Below are 20280 nucleotides of genomic sequence, written 5' to 3'. Positions count from 1 at the left end.
CAATTGGTTTATTCATCTTTTTATTGTTGGATTGTAAGAGTTCTTCATACATTCCAGGTACTAGAGTAAGATACATAATTTGTAAATTTTACACACACACACACACACACACATATATATTTGTATATGTTAAATACATATAACCTGCAAAAGCCAGAACCTGTGTAAGGTGGAAACCTGTCACAGAAAGCAAGCTCAAATATTTTCCATTAAAACGGGCAACAGAAAAGTGGTAAGACTGCACCCTGTCAAAAGCAGAAAACTTGCAAGACCTGGGGAAACAAGGTAGTTGTATCAGGTTCTGGCTGTCACAAGTTTCACTGTATTACATATATGTGATTTGCAAATATTTTTTTCTACTCTGTGGGTATCTTTTCACTTTCCTGATAGGTGTCTTTTGAAGCACAAAGTTTTAATTGATGAAATCCAATTTATCTCTTTTTCCTTTAGTTGCTTATGTTTTTGGTGTCATATCTAAGAAACCTTTGCCTGATCTGAGGTCATGAAGATGTATTCTTATGTTTTCTTCTAATAGTTTTATAGTTTTAATTCTTACATTTAGGTCTTTGATCCATTTTGAATTAATTTTTGCGTATGATACGAAGTGTGGGTTCAACTTCATTTGTTTGCATGTGGATATCTAGTTGTCCTAGCAGGATTTGTTGTAAAGACTGCTGTTTTCCAACTGAATTTCTTGGCACCTTTGTTGAGAAGCAATTGATCATGGTGTGTGGAGTTTATTTCTGGACTCTTGACTCTCTTCCACTGATCTGTATGTCTGTTCTTACACCAGTACTACACTGTTGATTACTGTTGTAGAAAGCTTTGAAATTGGGAAGTGTGAGTCCTTCAGCTTTGTTTTTTTGTTTTAAAAGACTGTGTGTTTTTGGTTATTTGGCTACTTGCATATCCATATGAATTTTAGCATTAGCTTGTCAGTTTCTGCAAAAAAGCCAGCTGAGATTTTTATAAGGATAGCACTGATTCTGTAGATCAATTTGGAGAGTGTTGACATCTGGACAGTATTAAGTCTTCCAATCCATTTCTGTTTATTTAGGCCTTCTGTAATTTCAACTGTGTTTTGTAGTTTTCAGTGTACAAGTCTTACAGGTGATCTGCTACATTTATTCCTAGGTATTTCATTCTATTGCTATTGTAAATGAATTGTTTCCAGGTAAACGGAAATGTTTTCTTGTAATTTCATTATTGGATTGTCCACTGGTAGTATATAGAAATGTAATTGATATTTGTATATTTATCTTGTAGCCTACAATTTTGCCAGATTCGTTTATTAAGTCTTTTGTGGATTCCTTGGGGTTTTCTACTTACAAAATCGGGTCATCTGCAAAAGAGCAGTAGCTTTGCTTCTTCCTTGCCAATCTGGATGCCTTTCATTTCTTTTTCTTGCCTAAATGCCCTGGCTAGAACCTTCGGTATAATGCTGAATAGAAGTAGTGAGCAGACATCCTTGTGTTGTTCCTGATCTTACAGGGAAAGCTTTAGTCTTTCATCATTGATATGATCTTCTCACTCCCTGCCATAGGTTCAGTTCCAACTCACAGCAACCCCTATTGGGTTTCTGAGGCGGTAAATCTTTACAGAAGTAGATTGTCCCATCTGCCTTCCTCAGAGCAGCTGGTGGGTTTGAACTGCCGACCTTCTGGTTAGCAGCAGCCAAATCCTTTATCCACTACACCACCAGAGCTCCTTGAGTATGGTATTAGCTGTGGTTTTTTCACAAATGCCCTTTATCAAGTTGAGGATGTTGTCTTCTATTCCTAGATTGTTGAGTGTTTTTAATCATGAAAGGATGTTGGATTTTGTCGCTTTTTTTGGGGGGGGGGGCTATTGAAATGATTGTATGTTTCTCCCCCCTTTATTCTTTAATCTTCACACCAAACCAACAAGGGATTGTTTTCTCCATGATATGAGAAAAATGAGATGTCTTTTGAAGAGAGGGTAATGTGATTTGACAAAAGGCACACTGCTGATGAGTGGGGGACCCAGGATACTTGAGAGTCCATTCAGCACTAATGCTTCTCTACACCTGAGTGAGCTGAAGGAAGAGGAACAGGAAAGTTTACATGGGCTTTCTGCCCTCCGTCACAGAGATGTTGCTCCTTCATCCCACAGTTACCTGCAAACATAGCCCGAGTGTCCTGGAACCTGCTATGAGTTACGTCCTTCGAACCCACTCTTGAGTGAGAATGTGAGGCTTGTTGGCTCAGCTGCCCACTTCCGTGCCTCACCGGTTTCTTCCTCTTCCTTCAGGGCTATCTCCCCCTGACCCCGCCCTTCCCCAAGAGGAAAGCACAGGAGAGGAGGGGATGGCTACTGATCTCCTCACAGCTGGGCCCCAGGTGAGTTGGAAATTTACAGAGAAAACTTTTTTTTCTCCTAGTGTTAATTGTAGGGTTTTGTTTTCCCTAATTACGGAAGTCATTCGTGTTCACTGCAGAAAACCTGGAAAATACACAACACACAAAGTTTAAAAAAATCACTCTTAATCACAAAAAATAACATTTAACATTTTAATTTTTTTATTTTCAATCATATTCTTCCTTTCATCTCCCCAAATGGATTTGCCGTGCTTTATAACTTCCTTTTTATTTCTGCTTAGCAAAATTTGATGAACACGTCCCCATTTCATTAAGAATAACCTACATGAACATGTACCCAAGGTAGATACACTCCCTGGAGAGAACAATCTTGGGAGAAAGAAGAGTGGTTTATGCACCAGGACATAGCTCAGGGGGCAGAGAGTATGGAGGGATGGACACAGGGAAGAGGTAACTATGGGGAGGAAGTGGGAGGGGAGCTGTTGCATTGGGGTAAATTGTAGTCAATGTTATGAGACAAAGTGTAGGTGAGCTGCTGTATGGAAAGTGAATTTGCTCTGTAAACTTTCACCCAAATCACAATTAAAAAAAAAAGAATAACCTACAAAATCCTTTCCAGTGTCTGCATTCTTTTCCACTACTGCACAGCCACTCTGTAAGGGCAAAACTGTCTTCTCCCCTATTTTATTGCCTGGACTAGGTAAATACATTTTCTTATTTTTTGCTTCTGCTTTCCTCAGATTTTAAATTTATTTTTTAATCTCACAAGTTGACTGTTTAATTCATTTACATCCTTTCTTGGTTGTATTGAAAGCTTTTAGCTTTTTTTTTTTTTTTTTTTTAAATAGTCCAAAATTATTATTTTCATTTCTTTGCCCATTTAGCCGGTCTGTGCTTGGTGAAGACAGAATCCATCTCTCTTTGTCAACACAAAATACCCAAGTATAGTCACATTACAGGGCAAAGGACATAACAGCTCTCTCAGCTCAACCTTACTAAGTAAATTATTCAGTTCTTCCATATCTTTATCTGTTTATCTTCTAACTAGTTGATCTCAGTAATTAAATTACTCGGACATCTCGTAGCAGTTATTATTTTCTTTCTTCTTGTATTTCCTGTAGTTACTTTTCTTTTGTTATTTATGACATTTCTATCTTTATATGGATTTTACTCTGGATTATTAGAAAGTGACCCTATTGTTTTATTATATATATATTTTTAAGACCCACTTTGTCCCATATATTTCTTAGTATAAAAGGTAGATTGGAAAGGCAAGGTAAAAGTTAAGTGAGAGACTTGTTAAGTTGGGGAGATGAAGTTGGCAGAAGCAGGGAGGTGGAGACAGATGGTTGGATTCTAGTGATACTGAGGAGGAATCTGGAAAGGCTTTAGGAAAGGAGGGAGGATAACACTTAGATTCCTGGCTTTGCCAGTGAGGTAAGTGGAGGTCCCACTCCCTGGGTTAGGACTAAGCAAGGAAAAGCAGGTCTGCAGAAGATAGGTTTCCCTGTTGCATTTTGTTGAATTTGAGGTTCCTGTGGGGCTGGCCAGGAGATAATTACTGCCTTATGTTAAGAAGTTAATAATTAGTAAATCACTAATCTGGTGATTTGTTGTTATGTGCCATCAAGTCCGACCCAACTCATAGTGACCCCTCCTTGGGTTTCCAAGGCAGTATCTCTCAGAAGTAGATCACCCAACCTTCCTTCTGAGGAATGGCTGGTGGGTTTAAACCACCAGCCTTCTGGTTAGCAGTCAAGTGCCTTAGTCACTATGCTACCAGAGCTCCCAATTTGGTGATTAGTCTTTTACACCTGCCTACTTCTGCTCCAAGTACCTAGCGCAGGGTACATTGCATAGAGTAGGGGCTTGCTTGTTGTATGAACAGTTTCTGCTGTTACCTACATCCCTTAGGGCTTTTGCTCTGTCTCTCCTGAACTCCAGTCCCATGTTTTCAGATGTTACAGAACAACTGCAGCAACCTTGAACTTGGTGGGCCCAAACACAAACTGTGTACTTTGCTGACAAGCCTCCTTTTCCTATGTTTCTTAGTTGTTGACATCACCATATAGCTGATTTTCCAAGAAATCTCTGATTCATCCTCAGATTTCTTACAAAATCCATTTCCAGTCATGCATCTGTTCCCCATTGGAGGGCACGTCATCTCTCAACATGACACTGACCCTGTTAGATGTTACCATCCTCTCCCCACCTCCATCTCAAGGCACATCTTTCCCTGCCACCTCGGGGATAAAAGCACCACTTTTTATCAAGTTATTTGAGGCTTTTTACACTTTGACTTCAACCAGTCTTTCCAGGCCCTTCATTCCCTCACCCCTTCATTCCTACTGCATAGACCCCTTGCCATCCTCTGAACAAACAAGGGCTTTTTTTTTTTTTTTTAATTGTGATTTGGGTGAAAATTTACATAGCAAATTCACTTTCCATACAGCAGTTCACATATACTGTCTCATGACATTGACCACAATTTACCCCAATGCAACAGCTCCCCTCCCATTTCCTCCCAACAGTCACTTCCTCCCTGTTTTCATCCCTCCATGCACCCCTGTCCCCTGACCTGTCTCCCTGTGCATAAACCACTCTTCTCCCTCCCATGATTGTTCTCTCCAAGGAGTGTATCGACCTCAGGTGAATGTTCAACTCATATGCCTGTCTTTTGTTTGGCTGGAAGCCATAGGTGTGGGTTCAATTCCAGACCTGAAGGGCAGCTAGAGGCCATAGGCTCAGTGGTTCCACCAGGGTCTATCAGACCAGCAAACCTGGTCCTACAAGGGCTTTCTTGCCTCTTGCTTTTGCTCATGGTGCCTCCCCTGCCTTGGATAGCCTTCCCTTGGTCTATGAAGGCAACCTCCTTCTTTGAGGACAGTTCAGTGAGTGCCTTCTTTCTGTGGTTCTCTGAATGTCTCCTCTCCCTTCCCTCTTCCAGGATTCTTCATCTGTTTGACAAATATTATTCCAGCCGGTTGCTTGCATACCTGGCTCTCTTGCTGTACAGTGTGATCTGAGTTCACGGGAATCTTTGTGAAATGTTCTACAAATTCATTTTTCACATTTCTTTCCTAATTTGCACCTAATTCCTAACCATATGAACAGACATTCTAAATTTTTTTCCCCTCTATTGGCTCTTCAACTCTGAAGCACCTTAGTTCCTACGCAAATATGTCTCATCTATATTTTCTATTTTTATATAAGGTCTACCAAAATTACAAATGCATACAGACAAGAGACTGTATTTTTGTTGTTGTTGTTGTTGTTAAATCCAATAGTGTAGACATGTAGAAAGTGATCAGCAAATGCTTTTCTTAACCCAAAGTCCTGAATCCTTTCAGAGCCTTCGAGGCCTGCTGTCCATGTTCCCCAGAGTTTCCAACATCCCCACCCCCCTTGCCTCCACCCCAGATCCTGGGGCCACTAGCTGAGCTGGAATGTGGTGTTGTTTCAGGGATCCATGTCCTTCAGCAGTGTGACTGGAGCTTTTACCCAAGAGGGCTGGAGACACCCAGTCCCTGGTCTGAGGGACAGGTACAAGGAGGGGATACCAGAAAAGTCCAGAAACCTGGTCCTATTGGGTAAGAAAACCTCTTTAAAAAAAAAAAAAGATTTGAAATTTGCTTGTTGCTACCTTACTTGGTTCTGAAAATCTGGCACTTTCCAAAGTGCTTACCTTACCTTACCTATTGCCATCAAATCAATTCCAACTAATAGCGGCCCTATACAGCAAAGCAGAACTGCCCCATAGGGTTTCTAGAGCTTTACAGAAAGACTGCCAAATCTTTCTCCTACAGTGGCTGGTGGGTTCAAACTGCCAGCCTTTTGGTTAACCGCTGAGCACTGAACCACTGCATGACCAAGGCTCCTTTTCAAAGTGCTTCTTGTTGTTGTTATGTGCCGTCAAGTCAGCCCTGACTCATAGCGACCCCTCCTTGGGTTTCTGAGGTGGTATCACTATGGAAGTAGATTGTCCAACTTTCATTCCAAGGAGTGGCTGGTGGGTTTGAACTGCCAGCCTTCTGGTTGACCACTGAGCACTGAACCACTGCATGACCAGGCTCCTTTTCAAAGTTCTTACGATCTCCAGTTGCCCCAGTACACCAGAGGGAGAGTGCTTAGTCTTCTTTGTTCCCTAGGGAAAGAACTGTGCTCTCATTTGGCAAATAGGCAGTTTCATTTTGTTCCTCCTTGAGGCTGCATCGTCGCCATTCTTACTTCCCAACAGAGGTCGAGTCCTCCAGACTCAGTAGGTTCCCAGCTTCCTAAATAGGTTGTTTTACAGGCTTAGCTTAATACCTCAGCTTAACCCCCTCCTTGAAGTTTTGTGTTTAGTTCCTTCCAGAAATGCTTTACCAAGACCTTAGAACCATGTCTGTCTTAATTACTGCTGTATCCCCTAGTGCCTAGCACCAAATAAATGCACAATAAATATTTGTTGAATGAAATAAATAAATAAAAGGCTTGCTTCCTCTCCCCTGAGTTTTGAGTGGCTATTTATACTTAGTACAGATCTCTAAGTCCCATTTATTCCCCTTTAATAGGACTTCCAGTCTCCCAGCCTGGCTCAAACTCCAAGTTAGAACAGAGAGAAAAACCATGGATGCTGGAGGGAGAAGGCCTAAGAAGTGCCTGCCCAGGTCAGTGAGCAAGCACTAAGCTGCTAAGATTCTTGGGAACAAAAGCCCCTTTGAAACACTGAGTAGTGCATTTGATTATTACACCAACCCTGTGAGGTAGAGATTAACTTTATTTTACAGATGAGGAAATGGGAACTGTCGGTCGCTCTCCTCTCCATCTTACCATCCTCACATCCAATGTGGGACATGTAGGTAAGCAACCCATCAGGTGCACCTCAGTCCGCATTGTAACCGGGTGCCGCTCATCCTTGCTGAAACTGCCTTTCACAGGGAGCTTCACTTATGCTTCCTTTTCCTGAGCACTCCATCCTCCCCAACATGCCTTGTTTGGCAGGGCCTTTTAACCTGTGTGAAACCTCAGCAATTGGGTACATATCTTGTGGCTAGGGGAAGGGCATTTTTCTGGGAAAAAGGTTTATCATGGTCACAGAGGGATTCAAGATCTTAACAAGGTTACCTCAAAAGGTTTAGATCATCATTATTATTAGAAACAGAAGTTGTAAAGGGTGTTACCATCAGCTACACGTGCTCCAAGGCATTAGTGCAGGGAAGCAGCAGCGACTTTGGAGGTGGATGCATGGAAGATAGATATTCAAGTTCTGACTTACTACTTAGTAACTGATGAGTTCAGGGTAAACCATTGAACTACATGATCATCTGTTTCCATATCTGAAAAACGTGGGCAATAAAATCTCACTTTATGAACTAATATATGGACAAAAACTTATGGAGTGCTATTTAAGCTATATGATAGTGATCAGAAGTTTAATGTAAATTTTAAATTAAATTTGGCTATTAGAGTAATTCAAATACTGCTTCTGTGATGTTACACCTCTGCTCAGAGACCAGTGTCCTGGGCATCACCGGCTCCTCCATGGGCTGGTTTCAGGGGCCTCCGTGATTCCACCTCATCGCACCTCTCCCAAAATGACAGACACAGGCCTTTAGACTACCTTTTGCGTCACTGCTTGCTTGGGAACTTCTGTCATGGATGCTGCTATTTCCCCAGGTCCAGCTAGTCTATTTGGCTCAGTCACATGCATTCAACTATTATGCCAACAAATTATTATGTCAACAAATATGCATTAAGCATTTGGTACATGCTTGGCATTGTTTTGACAACAGAGAACAAAACATATTTAAAAAATAAATAAATAAATGAAATAGCTAATATAATTTTAGATAATGAGTGTTATGAAGAAAATAAGGCAGGGTCCTGAGGGACACAAAGCTGTGTCAATGAATAGAGATGGGGGAGAAAGGACTATTTCAGGTAAGAGGATAGGAAAGACCTGAGATTGAAGAAGACAATGAGCCAGCCATGAAGGTCGAGGGGAGGAACATTCTGAACCACAGCATGTGTTGAGGCATTGAGGTGAGAATGAGCTTGGCTTGTGTTATGATCAGAAGACCTCTGTGGCTAGAGCATGGTGAACAAGAAGAGTGGGAGAGAGGACTGATGATGATGGTGGATTGTCGGCTGTGGTAAGGCTTTCAGATTTTATTCACATAGGAAAATATAAAGCCATTGGAGAATTTTAAAGCAGGGAAAGGGTGGTATTTGATAGATGTTTGAAAAGAAAATTCAGCATACATATGAATAGACTTTCATAGATCAAGAGTGTAAGCGGCAGGCCAGTTAGGAATAAGCTGTTACAGACCATGAAATGATGGTAGCTTGGTAGGAGAGAGATTCAGGATGCACTTAGGTGTTAAAGCCAACAGAACTTGGAAATAGATTGAATGTGGGATGTGTGGGGAGAGAGTCATTAAGGATGACCCAAGTTTTTTGGCCAGAGCAGCTGGGTAAATGGGAAGACTGACAAAGATGCTGGCTTAAAGGCGGAATCGGTAGTTCTGGTTTGCATGTATTCGATTTGGGATATCCATTAGATACGCTGATACAAGAGTCGGCACTCGGGAGAGGTGGACTGGGATCCAGCCATTAGTGAGCATTATAGGGTATTCTGACTTGCTCCTGTCTCACTGCTGCTTGTCACTTCTCCTGCTTCTGTTTCTTACTCAAATGGCCTGTTTGGGAGAGCCATCAAAGCCATATGCTCGAATATCAAGTTACATAGAGATGTTGTCAACTTGAAATGGAACACTCTCAGTGGATCATGAATATGTACCTGCGTAATACTTTAGGATGGCTGACAAGAACAGGTCAAAACACCAGTACCAGTTGCTGCTGAGCTCACTCTGCCTCATGGTGACTCCATGTGTGTCACAGTTGAATGGTGCTCCAAAGGGTTTTCAGTGCATGATTTTTCAGAAATAGATCACAAGTCTTTCTCCCAGGGAGCCTCTGGATGGACTCGAACCTCTCTTGGTTAGCTGCTGAGCATATTAACAATCTGTACCACCCAGGGACTCCCCACAATAATCATACTCCTGTAACATTTACTATGTATCAGGAATGGTTCTGGGTGCTTTATTTAATCCTCGAAATTCTGTGAGGTAATTACTATAATCATCTCCTTTCACAGGTGAGAAATCAGCGGTATAGGAAGACGAAATGATTCACTCCAAGTCATACGTAGTAAGAAACAGACCTAAGATTTGAACCTAGAGTGTCTGGGTCAAGGTTCAGTGTGGAAAGGTGCCTAGAACCTCTGAGAAATAAGGTAGAAAGGGGAAGAATACCTTAAAAAAAATAAAAAAATCATGCCTTGTTGAAAGCTCTAGCCCTCTCTATTAGTCACTTTCTTACCCTCAAGTCCCTGTGCAGGAGACAGGCGTCTGGGACTGGCAGTGGATCCAACACGGGCGAGGATCTTAAGCTTCACTTAATGTTTTAAAACATTCCAAATATTAACTTAACATTTAAAAGCTTTCTTTAAAATGTGGGAAGTTCCATAGAGGATCAAGAATCATGAACTCTATTTAAAGAAATTAATTTTCCAATTATAAAATAATACCATTTAGTCTTCTTAAATTACCTTTTTTTAACTACTGAAAATAAAAGTTCATTTAAAATTTGGAAAATACAAAAAGGAATTTAAAAAAAATCAAGATTCCCTATAATCCCACCACACACAAATAATCTTATCACAAAATACAGTAATACATTACTGCATATTCTTTGAAAGCAAACTTGTAATATTTATTATAAAAATAATGCTATTATTGGAGAACATTTCCAAAATACAAGTATTAAAGAAAATAAAAATCACGCCTGATCTCACAACCCAAAGACAGTATACCACTCCTCACTTACCAACGAAGTTATGTTCCAAAGACCAAGTCATTATGCAAAAAAATATTAAAAAATGGAAGCTGACTGTATCAGATCACAAAATGGAGGAAGACTACATCATTACACACCTACAAAGCCACTGAGAATCACAGTCCAGCCAAGCGTGACTCTTACCTTGTAAAACTCAGTGTTCAATACTGCCAAATGTAAATTGCTTATGTACAAAATAGTAAGATAGATTTTTTTCCTGTTGTCATAAATGTGAGTCGTCAGATAATAAGATAATAAGAGTAGGTATACAGCTAACATTTACATTACCTATCTTTCCAGTCTTTTTACAGTAACTATCTTTTAAAAAAATTATATTGTACAGATTTCAAATGTGAACATGACTTATAGTTGACTAATGTCCCTTCGCTGGCTATACTGTTAACCGTGCCCTTATTTAACATTTAGTTGTTTGCTTTTTCACTTGATAGTGATGCTATGATCACCCTTGTCTATACATCTTGTATGATTTCTATTTCCTTAGACTAAATTCTTAAATAGAACTAAAGTATTTAAGCCTAGTAACCAGACTGCCCAAAACCACAGAGAATTTAAATTTTGGTAAAAGTAGGAATGGTCCCCAGAAGACAGTATGACTTCCCACTACCTGGTCTTTTCCTTAGAAACAGGCAGAGTACTGCATCTGAGGCACAGGAGACTGGGGTAAATTTCATCCTATTTGCAGTTAGGAAAGGTGCTAATGGGTGCTCTGAGAGCTAACATTAAGTTTTGAAAAACAATCTTGGTCATTCTTTAATGAATTAGAACAGAAATATGAACCAAGTGTTCTAGATAGAAGGCAACTTAACAGAACCACCAAACCTGTCTGTAAGAACTTTGCTAAATTCTTAAGGAAATAAGGACTATTGATTTTCTTTTTTCAGACTGGAAGACTATATCCAAGGAATCACCACCAGAGCAAGACATCTCTGAAGAATCATTCCAAGACCCAAGTGTAGAAATTCCCCCTGGGGAGTCAGACCACAGGAACAGCGAATTTGGGAAAAGCATCAATCTGAGGCCAGTCCTTTCTCCACAACAGAGAGTTCCTACAGAATTGAGACCCCGTAAATGTGAAATACATCCAAAGAGCTTCAAGAACTCAGATATAATTAAGCTTCACAGAGCAAAACCGTACACATGTAATGAATGTGGCAAAGCCTTCAGTTACTGTTCATCTCTTTCTCAACATCAGAAGAGTCACACTGGGGAAAAGCCCTATGAGTGCAATGAATGTGGGAAGGCTTTCAGCCAGAGCTCATCTCTTATTCAGCATCAGAGGATTCACACTGGAGAGAAACCTTATAAATGCAGTGAATGCGGGAGAGCTTTCAGCCAGAATGCAAACCTCACAAAACACCAGCGAACGCATACTGGAGAAAAGCCCTACAAATGCAATGAGTGTGAGAAAGCCTTCAGTGACTGTTCTGCACTTGTTCAGCATCAGAGAATTCACACTGGAGAGAAACCCTACGAATGCAGTGACTGTGGGAAGGCCTTCCGCCATAGTGCAAATCTTACAAACCACCAGAGGACTCATACTGGGGAAAAGCCTTACAAATGCAATGAGTGCGGGAAGGCCTTCAGTTACTGTGCAGCATTCATTCAGCACCAGAGAATTCATACGGGAGAGAAACCCTACAAGTGTAATGCATGTGGCAAGGCCTTCAGCCAGAGTGCAAACCTCACAAACCATCACAGGACTCATACTGGAGAAAAACCTTACAAATGTAGTGAGTGTGGGAAGGCCTTCAGCCAAAGTACAAATCTTATAATTCACCAAAAAACCCATACTGGAGAAAAGCCTTATAAATGTAATGAATGTGGGAAATTCTTCAGTGAGAGCTCAGCCCTTATTCGGCATCATATAATTCACACTGGAGAGAGACCTTATGAATGCAATGAGTGTGGGAAAGCATTTAATCAGAGTTCATCCCTTAGTCAGCATCAAAGAATTCACACTGGTGTGAAACCCTATGAATGTAGTGAGTGTGGGAAAGCCTTCAGGTGTAGTTCAGCTTTCATTAGACATCAAAGGCTCCATATTGGAGAGTGAGTACAGAACTTGAGAAAATAAAACTTTTGAGAAAATGTCAACTCATTCATCATGAAGATAGGTAGTCTGAAGGCATCTGGGATATGTGACATTTATTCTGTGACCAGAACTACATGCAAAAGCACCTTCAATAAATACATGTGGGAGACTGAGCCCTCACACTGTTATTCATTACACATCACAGAATTTACAGAATCAAACTCAAAATTTTCAGTCAGCATTTACCTTCGTTCAGTGTGTAAGATAATACAGTAGCCCTCCAGACCATTCTTTAAAAAAATTTGTGATTTGGGTCAAAGTTTACAAATTCATCTCCCACAAAGCTATAGGCTCTCCTGTGTCCTTCCTTCCCATGTACTTCTGCGCCCCCGCCCCCCAGCTGTCTCCCTGTGCACACACAACCCTTGTTTTCCTGATTGATCTCTGCAAGGAGTATCTACCTAATGTAAATGTTTGGCTCACATGCCTGTCTTTTGTTTGGCTGGAAGCCACAGGAACCACTGTCTTATAAGTGATCAAAGCACTGAATAAAGAACTGGACTTTTACATCAAGGCCAGGCATTTAGGAAATGCTCTTACCTTTCCTTGAAGTAATGAGAGCTGTTACAAAGGGTGAACCAAGGGTAGAGAATTAGCCAAGCAATGACTTGTCCACTCCTCAGGTGTCTTGGTTGGGGAGATGTAGGCAAATGAGCTTCTAGAACCAAGTACTGGAATACTAGCATTTCATTTGGGGGAAATATACACTTCCCTGATAGCATAGTGGTTAAGTGCTAGGCTAATCTGAAGGCCAGCAGCCACTCCTAGTTGAGAAAAGACCTAGGAAGCCCTATGGTTCTATCCAGTAGAGTACCTGAGTGGGAATCAAATCACTAGTACACAATGCTGTTGCTAGAGGCATCAAGTCCATTTTTGATTCATAATAACTCATCATATGATAGAGAACTATCCCATGTTTTTCTAAGCTGTAACTGTCATCATTATGGGAGATTGCAGCCCAAGTGCTTGAACCATTGCGCCACCAGGCTATGAACCCTCACACCCCAACTAGTGAACTCTTCCCAGCACCCCTGTGCCTCCCTGGATGGTTCCTTGACAACTTGGAGACTGCATACCTCAGGTGTCCTTCCTGAAATGCTTATTCCTCTCCCCTGAGTTCTCGAGCTGTTCCATTTAAGGCCGAAATTTCTCAACCCTTAATGCACATTAGACTAGCTGGGCCAATTTAAAGTGACTACTGGCAAATCACTGAGAAGCTAAAAAATGACTAATGCAGGGAAAGTGGTTAAGTTCTCAGGGCAAAATACTCCCTTGAAGCCAGTACTCTAAAGCAAGCCCTTTCCAGGTGGTGGTTAAAGCTGCTCAGGAGGTCCAGCTTGTCCCAGTGCCAAGTATCTTGCAATTTATCCCTTTATTCCTCATATTGAGGTAAAAGTTTAATATAGGCAGTACAAAGTAGGTAGAAGGAACAGAATTTAAAGTAAGATTAATAAAGACTTGGCAAAGATAAAACTGATGTATCACACGAAACTCCATCTTTATAAATATTTAAGTGTTTACAAAAAGCGGATTTCCTTTCCAGATCTCCCCTTTCTTAGCTGGGTCCCGTACGTGCCATCTATCCACAAGGGGCTTGTTACCCAGATTGTCTCTTCTCCACAGGCCCCCAATGGCCCTCCAACTCCCAAAAGCTTCCCTCAGGAGCTACTACATCAAAAAAGCAAATCTACTGGTTACCAAATGATCCTTTATTGAAATTTTTTTAATTTTCAGCTCTGTGGGGGGGAAAAAAAAAAAAGCTCTATCAGTAATAGGACCAAAAAAAGAGTTTCCCAACCCCACTACTGGTAATTCCTAGAACTTGACAGCTTATATTCAGATAGATAGATTGGCCTTCCCATAGGGACTTCACCCCCACTTCAACCAAATGAAACTGATGCTAGTCACTTACAGCTGGGCATTCCACAGCACCGCTGTTGATGTCATCTATGATGTCATGAGGGTGACGGCCATCAACAGTGCAGCCCACAGACTGGGCAGTCCCCAAGATCTCTTTAATAGTTCCTGTAATTGAGAAAAGGTGGCATTAAAGGAGCTCAGCCCCTCACAATACTAAGTTGAACAGAAATAGCCCCATTTTGTGGAATAGCAGGAATGGCACACCAAAGCTTGGCATCCCATCTAGTTATGGGCTAGAGGCTTGAAGGCATGGTCTGCAGATTTAACCACATCCAGCCCAAGATTGTCATCACAAACTTAAGGGCATTCTTTCAAGTCCAGGAAGACATCATGCCCCAATGTGGGTCTTAAAAGTAAATCTCCCTAGTAGGAAGAGCTCCAACCACTCTGAAAATGACCCCAATTACAACAAAGTGGTTCCAAGTTGTATTGCTCTTACCAGAGAGTTCTCTGGCTAAAGATCGGTGTCGCATCTGACGGGCAATGCTGACAATCTCATCGAAAGTGATATTTCCACTATGCTTAACTGCAGAAAAGAAAACAAAGGCTGTCACAACCCAAAGCCAGAGGAGACCTCATGTCCTCAAATCATTGTCTAGGCTGTTCCCATGCTTTCGGCACAGAGTCATCCACATGAAGAACAACCCTGTTTCCTAAGCTGGGGTTTACTATCAGCTCACCACTGGATTGCACCAGCCAAGAAAAGAAGTGGTCAGGTGCGGTGGCAGGTGGCTGTGAACAGAACAATGTCTTTTGTTAACCTGACTTTATTATCCCTGTCTTAAGCTGAGGAAAAAGACTCAGGTTACCATCCTCAAGCCAGAAAGTTGTTTCCTGATTACAAGTCCATCATTCTCAGTCGCCTCATCCCATCTGACTGCCCATAATAAGCAAAGATGTTCACACCTATTTCCCACCTTCATGCACTCAAGTGAAGCATGCTCCACACCATCAAAGGCTGGGGAAAGCCACGTGGCATTTTGGTAGTGCCTGCCTCTGTACCAGTCTTAACTGAACACCCAATCCCCATGCCAACCACAGGTTTCATTATAAGGAAAATGCACAGCCCTTTATCAAACACCATCATTAACAAACCACCACTACGACAGGTTACCAAGGAAAAGGCAACTCACTATTTTTCTGCTTCTTCCTGTCTCTGGGTGGTTCCTTGAGGGCTTTGATGATCAGGGCAGAGGCAGAAGGCACCACCTCAATCTGCAGCAGAGATTCTTGATGTGAGTAAGCCCCATCCCACCACCGATGAAATGAAGACAAGCAGTACTGCAGTGCACCTCGGCCGAGTTCATGAGCCAGACCTTGGCCTTGCTATATATACATTCTCAAGCAATCTTCACCACTCTGACAGTGTCTACTAGTGCAGGAGACATTGAAGTGGTTTGCCCAAGATTACACAAGTGACAAGAGGTAACACTGGAATCTGTTTCTTTGCCTTGGGTACAGACTCTTGGAAAGACCTTCCCCAGAGATAAAATTAATCCCTTTTCCTAGTTAAAAATGGAATAGCATATGGTCTTTCAATCACCCCCCCACACACACACTCTGGATGAGTGACACCTATGTTCCCAGCCCATTACTGGTAGCAAGGTGTTGTGTCAGCAAACTTTCCACCCAGGGATCCAAAAAGATTGTTTTCTTTTCCCTCCCTCAAACCAAGTTACCAGTAAATACCTGAGCTTGTCTGTTCTGAATGGTCAGTTTCACAGTAATCCTTAGTCCCTTCCAGTCACCGGTTGCCTTGGCAATGTCATCACCAACTTTTTTTGGAGACTGCAGAAAAAGAAGTACATAATCACAGTGCCCAAAATTGAAACACAGCCTTAAAATCTGCCTATCACCTCACCTGGCTATATCCCAAATCTTCCTTTTCCAGTATTCAGGAATAAGTGAAGTACTTAGTCAAGGCACTGCTATCCCTATAGTGTAAATTGGGAAAATGACACTGGGTATTAATTTTGTCCAGTGCAGTCAATTCTAAGCTCAGGACCACCATGAGAGCCAAGTTCTTTACCTAGCTACTCCTCAAAAGGGCCTACGAAGTAAAGCAGGAGGCTGGAAATGAGGCTGGTCATCACCGGTTATATAAACCACTAGGTCTACACATTAAAACAGAGGCAAAGGTTTAAGTACAAGCTACCATACTGCTCACCAGGATCTTCAAACTTCCCCTATGCCATTTAGTCCTCCCAACAGTGCTAAGCCTATTTTCCTGACCAAAAAATGTAGGCTGCCCAACGTACTGCAAAATCACTCGACTCCAAAACCCTCATATTTGACTTCCAACCCAGGTCTCAGGTACACTAAATGCAGTTTAGTCAAGATAGAGTGAAGCTAACTTTAAGGATTTTCATACATAATCATTCTATAGTAGATACTACCTGTGCCTAGAATTCAGTCAGATTATAAACGATCGCAAGAACGTAGAAAACTCAGGTACACACACGTTTGCCTAAGCCAGAGATTACCTTTGCTCTTCTCATCTAAATTAATACACCTCCCTCCGTTAAGGTAACTCACCAGACCCAGAGGACCGATCTTGGGGGCCAGAGCGGACGTGGCACCAACTTCCCCACCGGTGCACCTCAGGTACACTGGGAGAAAGTAAGGATTAATGCTTCTGCAGAGAAAGCCCCCGACCCAGAGCCCATTCTCCGCATCTTCCCGGGGGCAGCAAAAACCTCAGCAATGCTTTGGACCGAGACAGACCACCCCTGTCCGCGAGCCACCTCCTCTCCTTGGGCGCGGGCCGCAGCGGGTGCCACGTGGTTGCAGCGGCCTCGGGTTCGGCGACCACCTACACCCCACACCCGGCTGGCACGGAAATAGTGTTCGGACGCCAGCGAACTCAGCGCAGAAGGTCAGAAATGCCCGGAAACAAACCTTACCCTAGGGCGTGCGGGCCTCAAAGCTGCCACCGGTCTTCTGGTCCTCCCTCCCCATTTACACATGGGGAAGCTGAGGCCCAGAAAGGGTAAGAGACTAGGCCAGGACCACAAAGCGCCCAGAACTCATCACCAAAAGCTCCGAGTATGCCTCTAGAAGGCCAAGACTTTAAAGACTGACATGGGAAAGACAAACGCGGCAGGGGCCGCAGACCAGACGGGCCGCAGTGAGGAGGCATGCTCCATCCCGCAGCCCTGGCCGTATCTAGAGCACCCACCGACTTTGATCTCGTTGGGGTCGAACTTGGGTGGCATGGCGGAGGCGGCTGGTGTCGGATGAACCTAGATGCCGGACGACCGAAAAAAGTTGCACCTTAGCCTCCTCCAAGCCGAAAGCCGAAAGGCCGGAACTGCCGCGGACCACGCCGGATATTGCCCACGCTGATATCGCGAGAACTGAAGCCTCCGCCTAGCCTCCCAGTGACGCCCTTGCCGCTCTGTTGCTTGTGGGCGGGCACCTGAGGTGGACTGCTGGAAGGCCCGGCACCACGGTGAGCTGTGGCTGGGGGCTCTGAAGGACTTTCGAGGCTGTTCGCTCCTAGGGGAAAGCAGGCAAAAGGGGGCTGCTCCTGCGGTCGCGAGTTCTGCTATTCCCCATTATTCCTTACTGGGAGGGTCACCCCGGCGTCCCTGTCCCCCATCCCAAGGCCCCGCCCCTTCTCTGAAGGTTCCGGGACCCCAGTACCTTAAAGAGCCCGGGTTCTCTTCTACCCGCTCGTGGTGCATGTATTTTCAGTTACAAAGATAATTTTATACTGTTCTGAGATTTCGCAGTTCTTAGAGTCTCAGACTTCGTCATCCTCGTCTGCATGACTTTCTGAGATTCTGAGTTTCGGTCCCCAGGACCTGAGTTTGGAAGAGACCAGACTCCGGCCCCGCCCTGGCTTGTGCCTAGTAGTTTGCAACCCCGCATCCGTGACCAACCCCATTGAGTGAGGGTCCGAACGTAGGGTCCCTCTCCATCCACAAAACCGGGTCGCGCAGAGCTCACCCAGCTCAAAGGCTGGGTGTGGTTTTCCCCTTCTGGGCGGGATGGAAGAGCTGATCTTGGGGGGTTGCTAGTCATTGAAGAGAGGGTGGAGAAGGCTGGGCGTCGAGGAGGGAGTAAGGGAGGGTTTGTCATTAGGGAGCTGGGGGATAAGAACGTAGGGAGACATAGGTGAGACCATTGCCCATCCCTGCTGGCACAGTAGGATGACAGGAGGGGCCTGAGCCGGCTCTTCAATCCTGCAGAGTCCCTAGACGGCTCCCGCCCCCGCGGACGGAGATCCGATCTCCACCTCTCACTCTGGGGATTGGGTGTGTCTTCAGCTGCCATCTCTTTCCCTCTTCTCCCTCGCTCCTTCACCTGCAGTTGGCCCTGAATCGTTGTGTTAGCTGTGTGCTGCTATGTGGCCAACATTTACTGAGTGCTCACTATGTATGCTAGGTACTGTGCTATGGTGGCACAGTGGTTAAGTGCTCAGATGCAAACTGAAAGGTCAGAGGTGAGAAGGGGAAGATGTGGCAGAAAGATTACAGCCTTGGGAATCTCACGAGGTGGTTCTTCTTTCTCCTCTGTCCTACAGGGTGGTATGAGTCAGAATCAACTCCACAGCAAGGGGGCTGGGGTGGAGTGTGGGGATGCTCTGGGCTTTACATATGGGAGGAAATCACTGGATCTTCACAACATCAAGTGTTGGTAACATTGTCAGGAAACTAAGGCTCAGAGAGTGAACAAAGCCAGCAGGTGGCAGAGTTGGGATTTAAACTGGGCGATGTATCATCGCAAAGCATAAACTGCCCTGATGACTGTTTCCTGGCCCATCACTGCCCCTTACAGAGCCCTGATATTTGCAGAGCACTGTACAGGCGTCAGGCAGGCAGTGAGCACCTTGCCTCTGAATTCTGGCCACTATGCTTAGTGTGTGCTAAGTTATTTGAGCACCAAGGAGTTTGGCAAGCTCCACAGGATCAGGACTCAAAAGACCAGGGTTCCAGGCTTTATAACCAGACCTTTGAACTCTATGAGCCTCAGTTTCGTCATCTATAAACAGCTAAGAATCAAGTGGAAAAATAACTGTGAGAGTGGTAAGGTACTTGAAGAACTGTTGTTTAATTTTTTATTGTAATTCAGGAATCTCTGGGCATGATGTACTTGAGTTCCCCAAGGTCGTGACTGGCTTGGGGTTGGTTCTGCTGATAATTACTGTATAACAGTGTTTCAGGAGCTAGAAGTAATTTATCAGCCAAGGTTGTTAAGAGTCTTAAAAAGTCATCCTTGGAAAGGACTTGAGGAAACTTACCTTGATCAACCCCTTTGTCTAATGTGGAGAAATAAAGGCCCAGATTGGGGAAAGGTTGTGCTTAAGGTGTCATGTTGGCAAACGTGGGCCAGCCCCAGGTTGCCTGACTGCTGTTGTGGTACTCTTTCCCCCACATCCTGCTGCCTGTTGTTTAGTCAACTGCGAGGAGTAAGGACCTGCTGTGTGGAGCTCAGGGACAAACTGATGGATGAGGTCAGCACAGCCCTGCCCTCATGGGACCCAGACCAGCAGATTGACTACATGCTCTGTATTACTGTGTTACCTGTTCTGGGTGTTAGAAGGGTTGTGAAAAATTCCACAGGCCCTAACTTCTCTCCTGTATCCCAGTGTCCTGAAAATCACTTTGAGTGAAGAGAAGGATGCCACTCTTCTTCCGAAAACGGAAACCCAGCGAGGAGGCTCGGAAACGCCTGGAGTACCAGATGTGTCTGGTAAGAGACAGGGGTTTCCTCTGAGTCATTCCCATCTCTTCCTCTACCCCATGAAACAGGGCACCACACTGCCCCCAAAGTAGCTGTGCTCCCTCCCTTCTACCTCCTCTACTCCAGAGTTGTGAGATTAAAATCTCAGCCTCTCACACCAGACCAAGGAGGCCCCCTGTGAAGTGCTCCAGGAGTGTCCTGCACTTCCCCTCTGTAACAGTGATCACACTCATTGTCACTTGTTCAGTTATTCTGGTTACCTAGTGCTGCTCTAAGGAGCTCTAGTAGCATAGTGCCTAAGGCACTTGACTGCTCACCAGAAGGCTGGCGGTTCAAACCCAC

At 43.7% G+C, this 20280-nt stretch overlaps 3 protein-coding genes and 1 non-coding gene across 4 annotated transcripts in view; 2 read left to right on the top strand and 2 right to left on the bottom strand.

Annotated features, from left to right (window-relative positions):
• Window positions 1-2276: 2276 nt before the first annotated feature.
• ZNF79 (zinc finger protein 79) lies at window positions 2277-12291 on the top strand. The gene is made up of 4 exons (XM_007944316.1): window positions 2277-2360; window positions 5803-5929; window positions 6893-6988; window positions 11120-12291. Exons 1-4 carry the CDS (start codon window positions 2328-2330, stop codon window positions 12289-12291), a joined length of 1428 nt encoding a protein of 475 aa, XP_007942507.1. The 5' UTR covers window positions 2277-2327.
• A 1939-nt stretch (window positions 12292-14230) lies between these two features.
• On the bottom strand, window positions 14231-17543 carry RPL12 (ribosomal protein L12). Its single transcript, XM_007944375.2, has 6 exons — window positions 17429-17543; window positions 16786-16859; window positions 15940-16038; window positions 15384-15465; window positions 14690-14776; window positions 14231-14355 (listed from the first exon to the last, which is right to left on the bottom strand). The coding sequence occupies exons 1-6, from the start codon at window positions 17463-17465 to the stop codon at window positions 14231-14233; spliced, it is 504 nt and encodes a 167-aa protein (XP_007942566.2). The 5' UTR covers window positions 17466-17543.
• On the bottom strand, window positions 14849-14979 carry LOC122150336. The gene has a single exon (XR_006163613.1). It is a non-coding gene; the product is annotated as a small nucleolar RNA SNORA65 (small nucleolar RNA).
• A 2332-nt stretch (window positions 17544-19875) lies between the features above and the next one.
• Window positions 19876-20280, top strand: part of LRSAM1 (leucine rich repeat and sterile alpha motif containing 1) — a 67497-nt gene continuing 67092 nt past the window's right edge. The window contains exon 1 of the mRNA XM_007944314.2: window positions 19876-19947. Coding sequence (XP_007942505.1) covers window positions 19876-19947 — 72 coding nt within the window. The remainder of the gene's footprint in view (window positions 19948-20280) is intronic.

Source organism: Orycteropus afer, unplaced genomic scaffold (assembly GCF_000298275.1).
Source record: "Orycteropus afer afer isolate SDZICR_OR568_19922 unplaced genomic scaffold, OryAfe1.0 scaffold00123, whole genome shotgun sequence".
Taxonomy (NCBI): domain Eukaryota; kingdom Metazoa; phylum Chordata; class Mammalia; order Tubulidentata; family Orycteropodidae; genus Orycteropus; species Orycteropus afer.
The sequence above is the reverse complement of the archived record's forward strand: the minus strand, read 5'-3'. Positions and strand labels throughout refer to the sequence as shown.

What these genes read in the sequence shown, in the direction of transcription:
- ZNF79 (XM_007944316.1), top strand. Translation starts at nt 2,328, where the DNA reads ATGGCTACTGATCTCCTCACAGCTGGGCCCCAG. An exon ending in TCCTCACAGCTGGGCCCCAG is followed by an intron (nt 2,361 to 5,802) that starts GTGAGTTGGAAA and finishes GTGTTGTTTCAG; the next exon opens with GGATCCATGTCCTTCAGCAG. An exon ending in CCTAAGAAGTGCCTGCCCAG is followed by an intron (nt 6,989 to 11,119) that starts GTCAGTGAGCAA and finishes TTCTTTTTTCAG; the next exon opens with ACTGGAAGACTATATCCAAG.
- RPL12 (XM_007944375.2), bottom strand. Translation starts at nt 17,465, where the DNA reads ATGCCACCCAAGTTCGACCCCAACGAGATCAAAGTCG. An exon ending in AGATCGGTCCTCTGGGTCTG is followed by an intron (nt 16,039 to 16,785) that starts GTGAGTTACCTT and finishes CTTTTTCTGCAG; the next exon opens with TCTCCAAAAAAAGTTGGTGA. An exon ending in CAGGAAGAAGCAGAAAAATA is followed by an intron (nt 14,777 to 15,383) that starts GTGAGTTGCCTT and finishes TCTTTTCTGCAG; the next exon opens with TTAAGCATAGTGGAAATATC.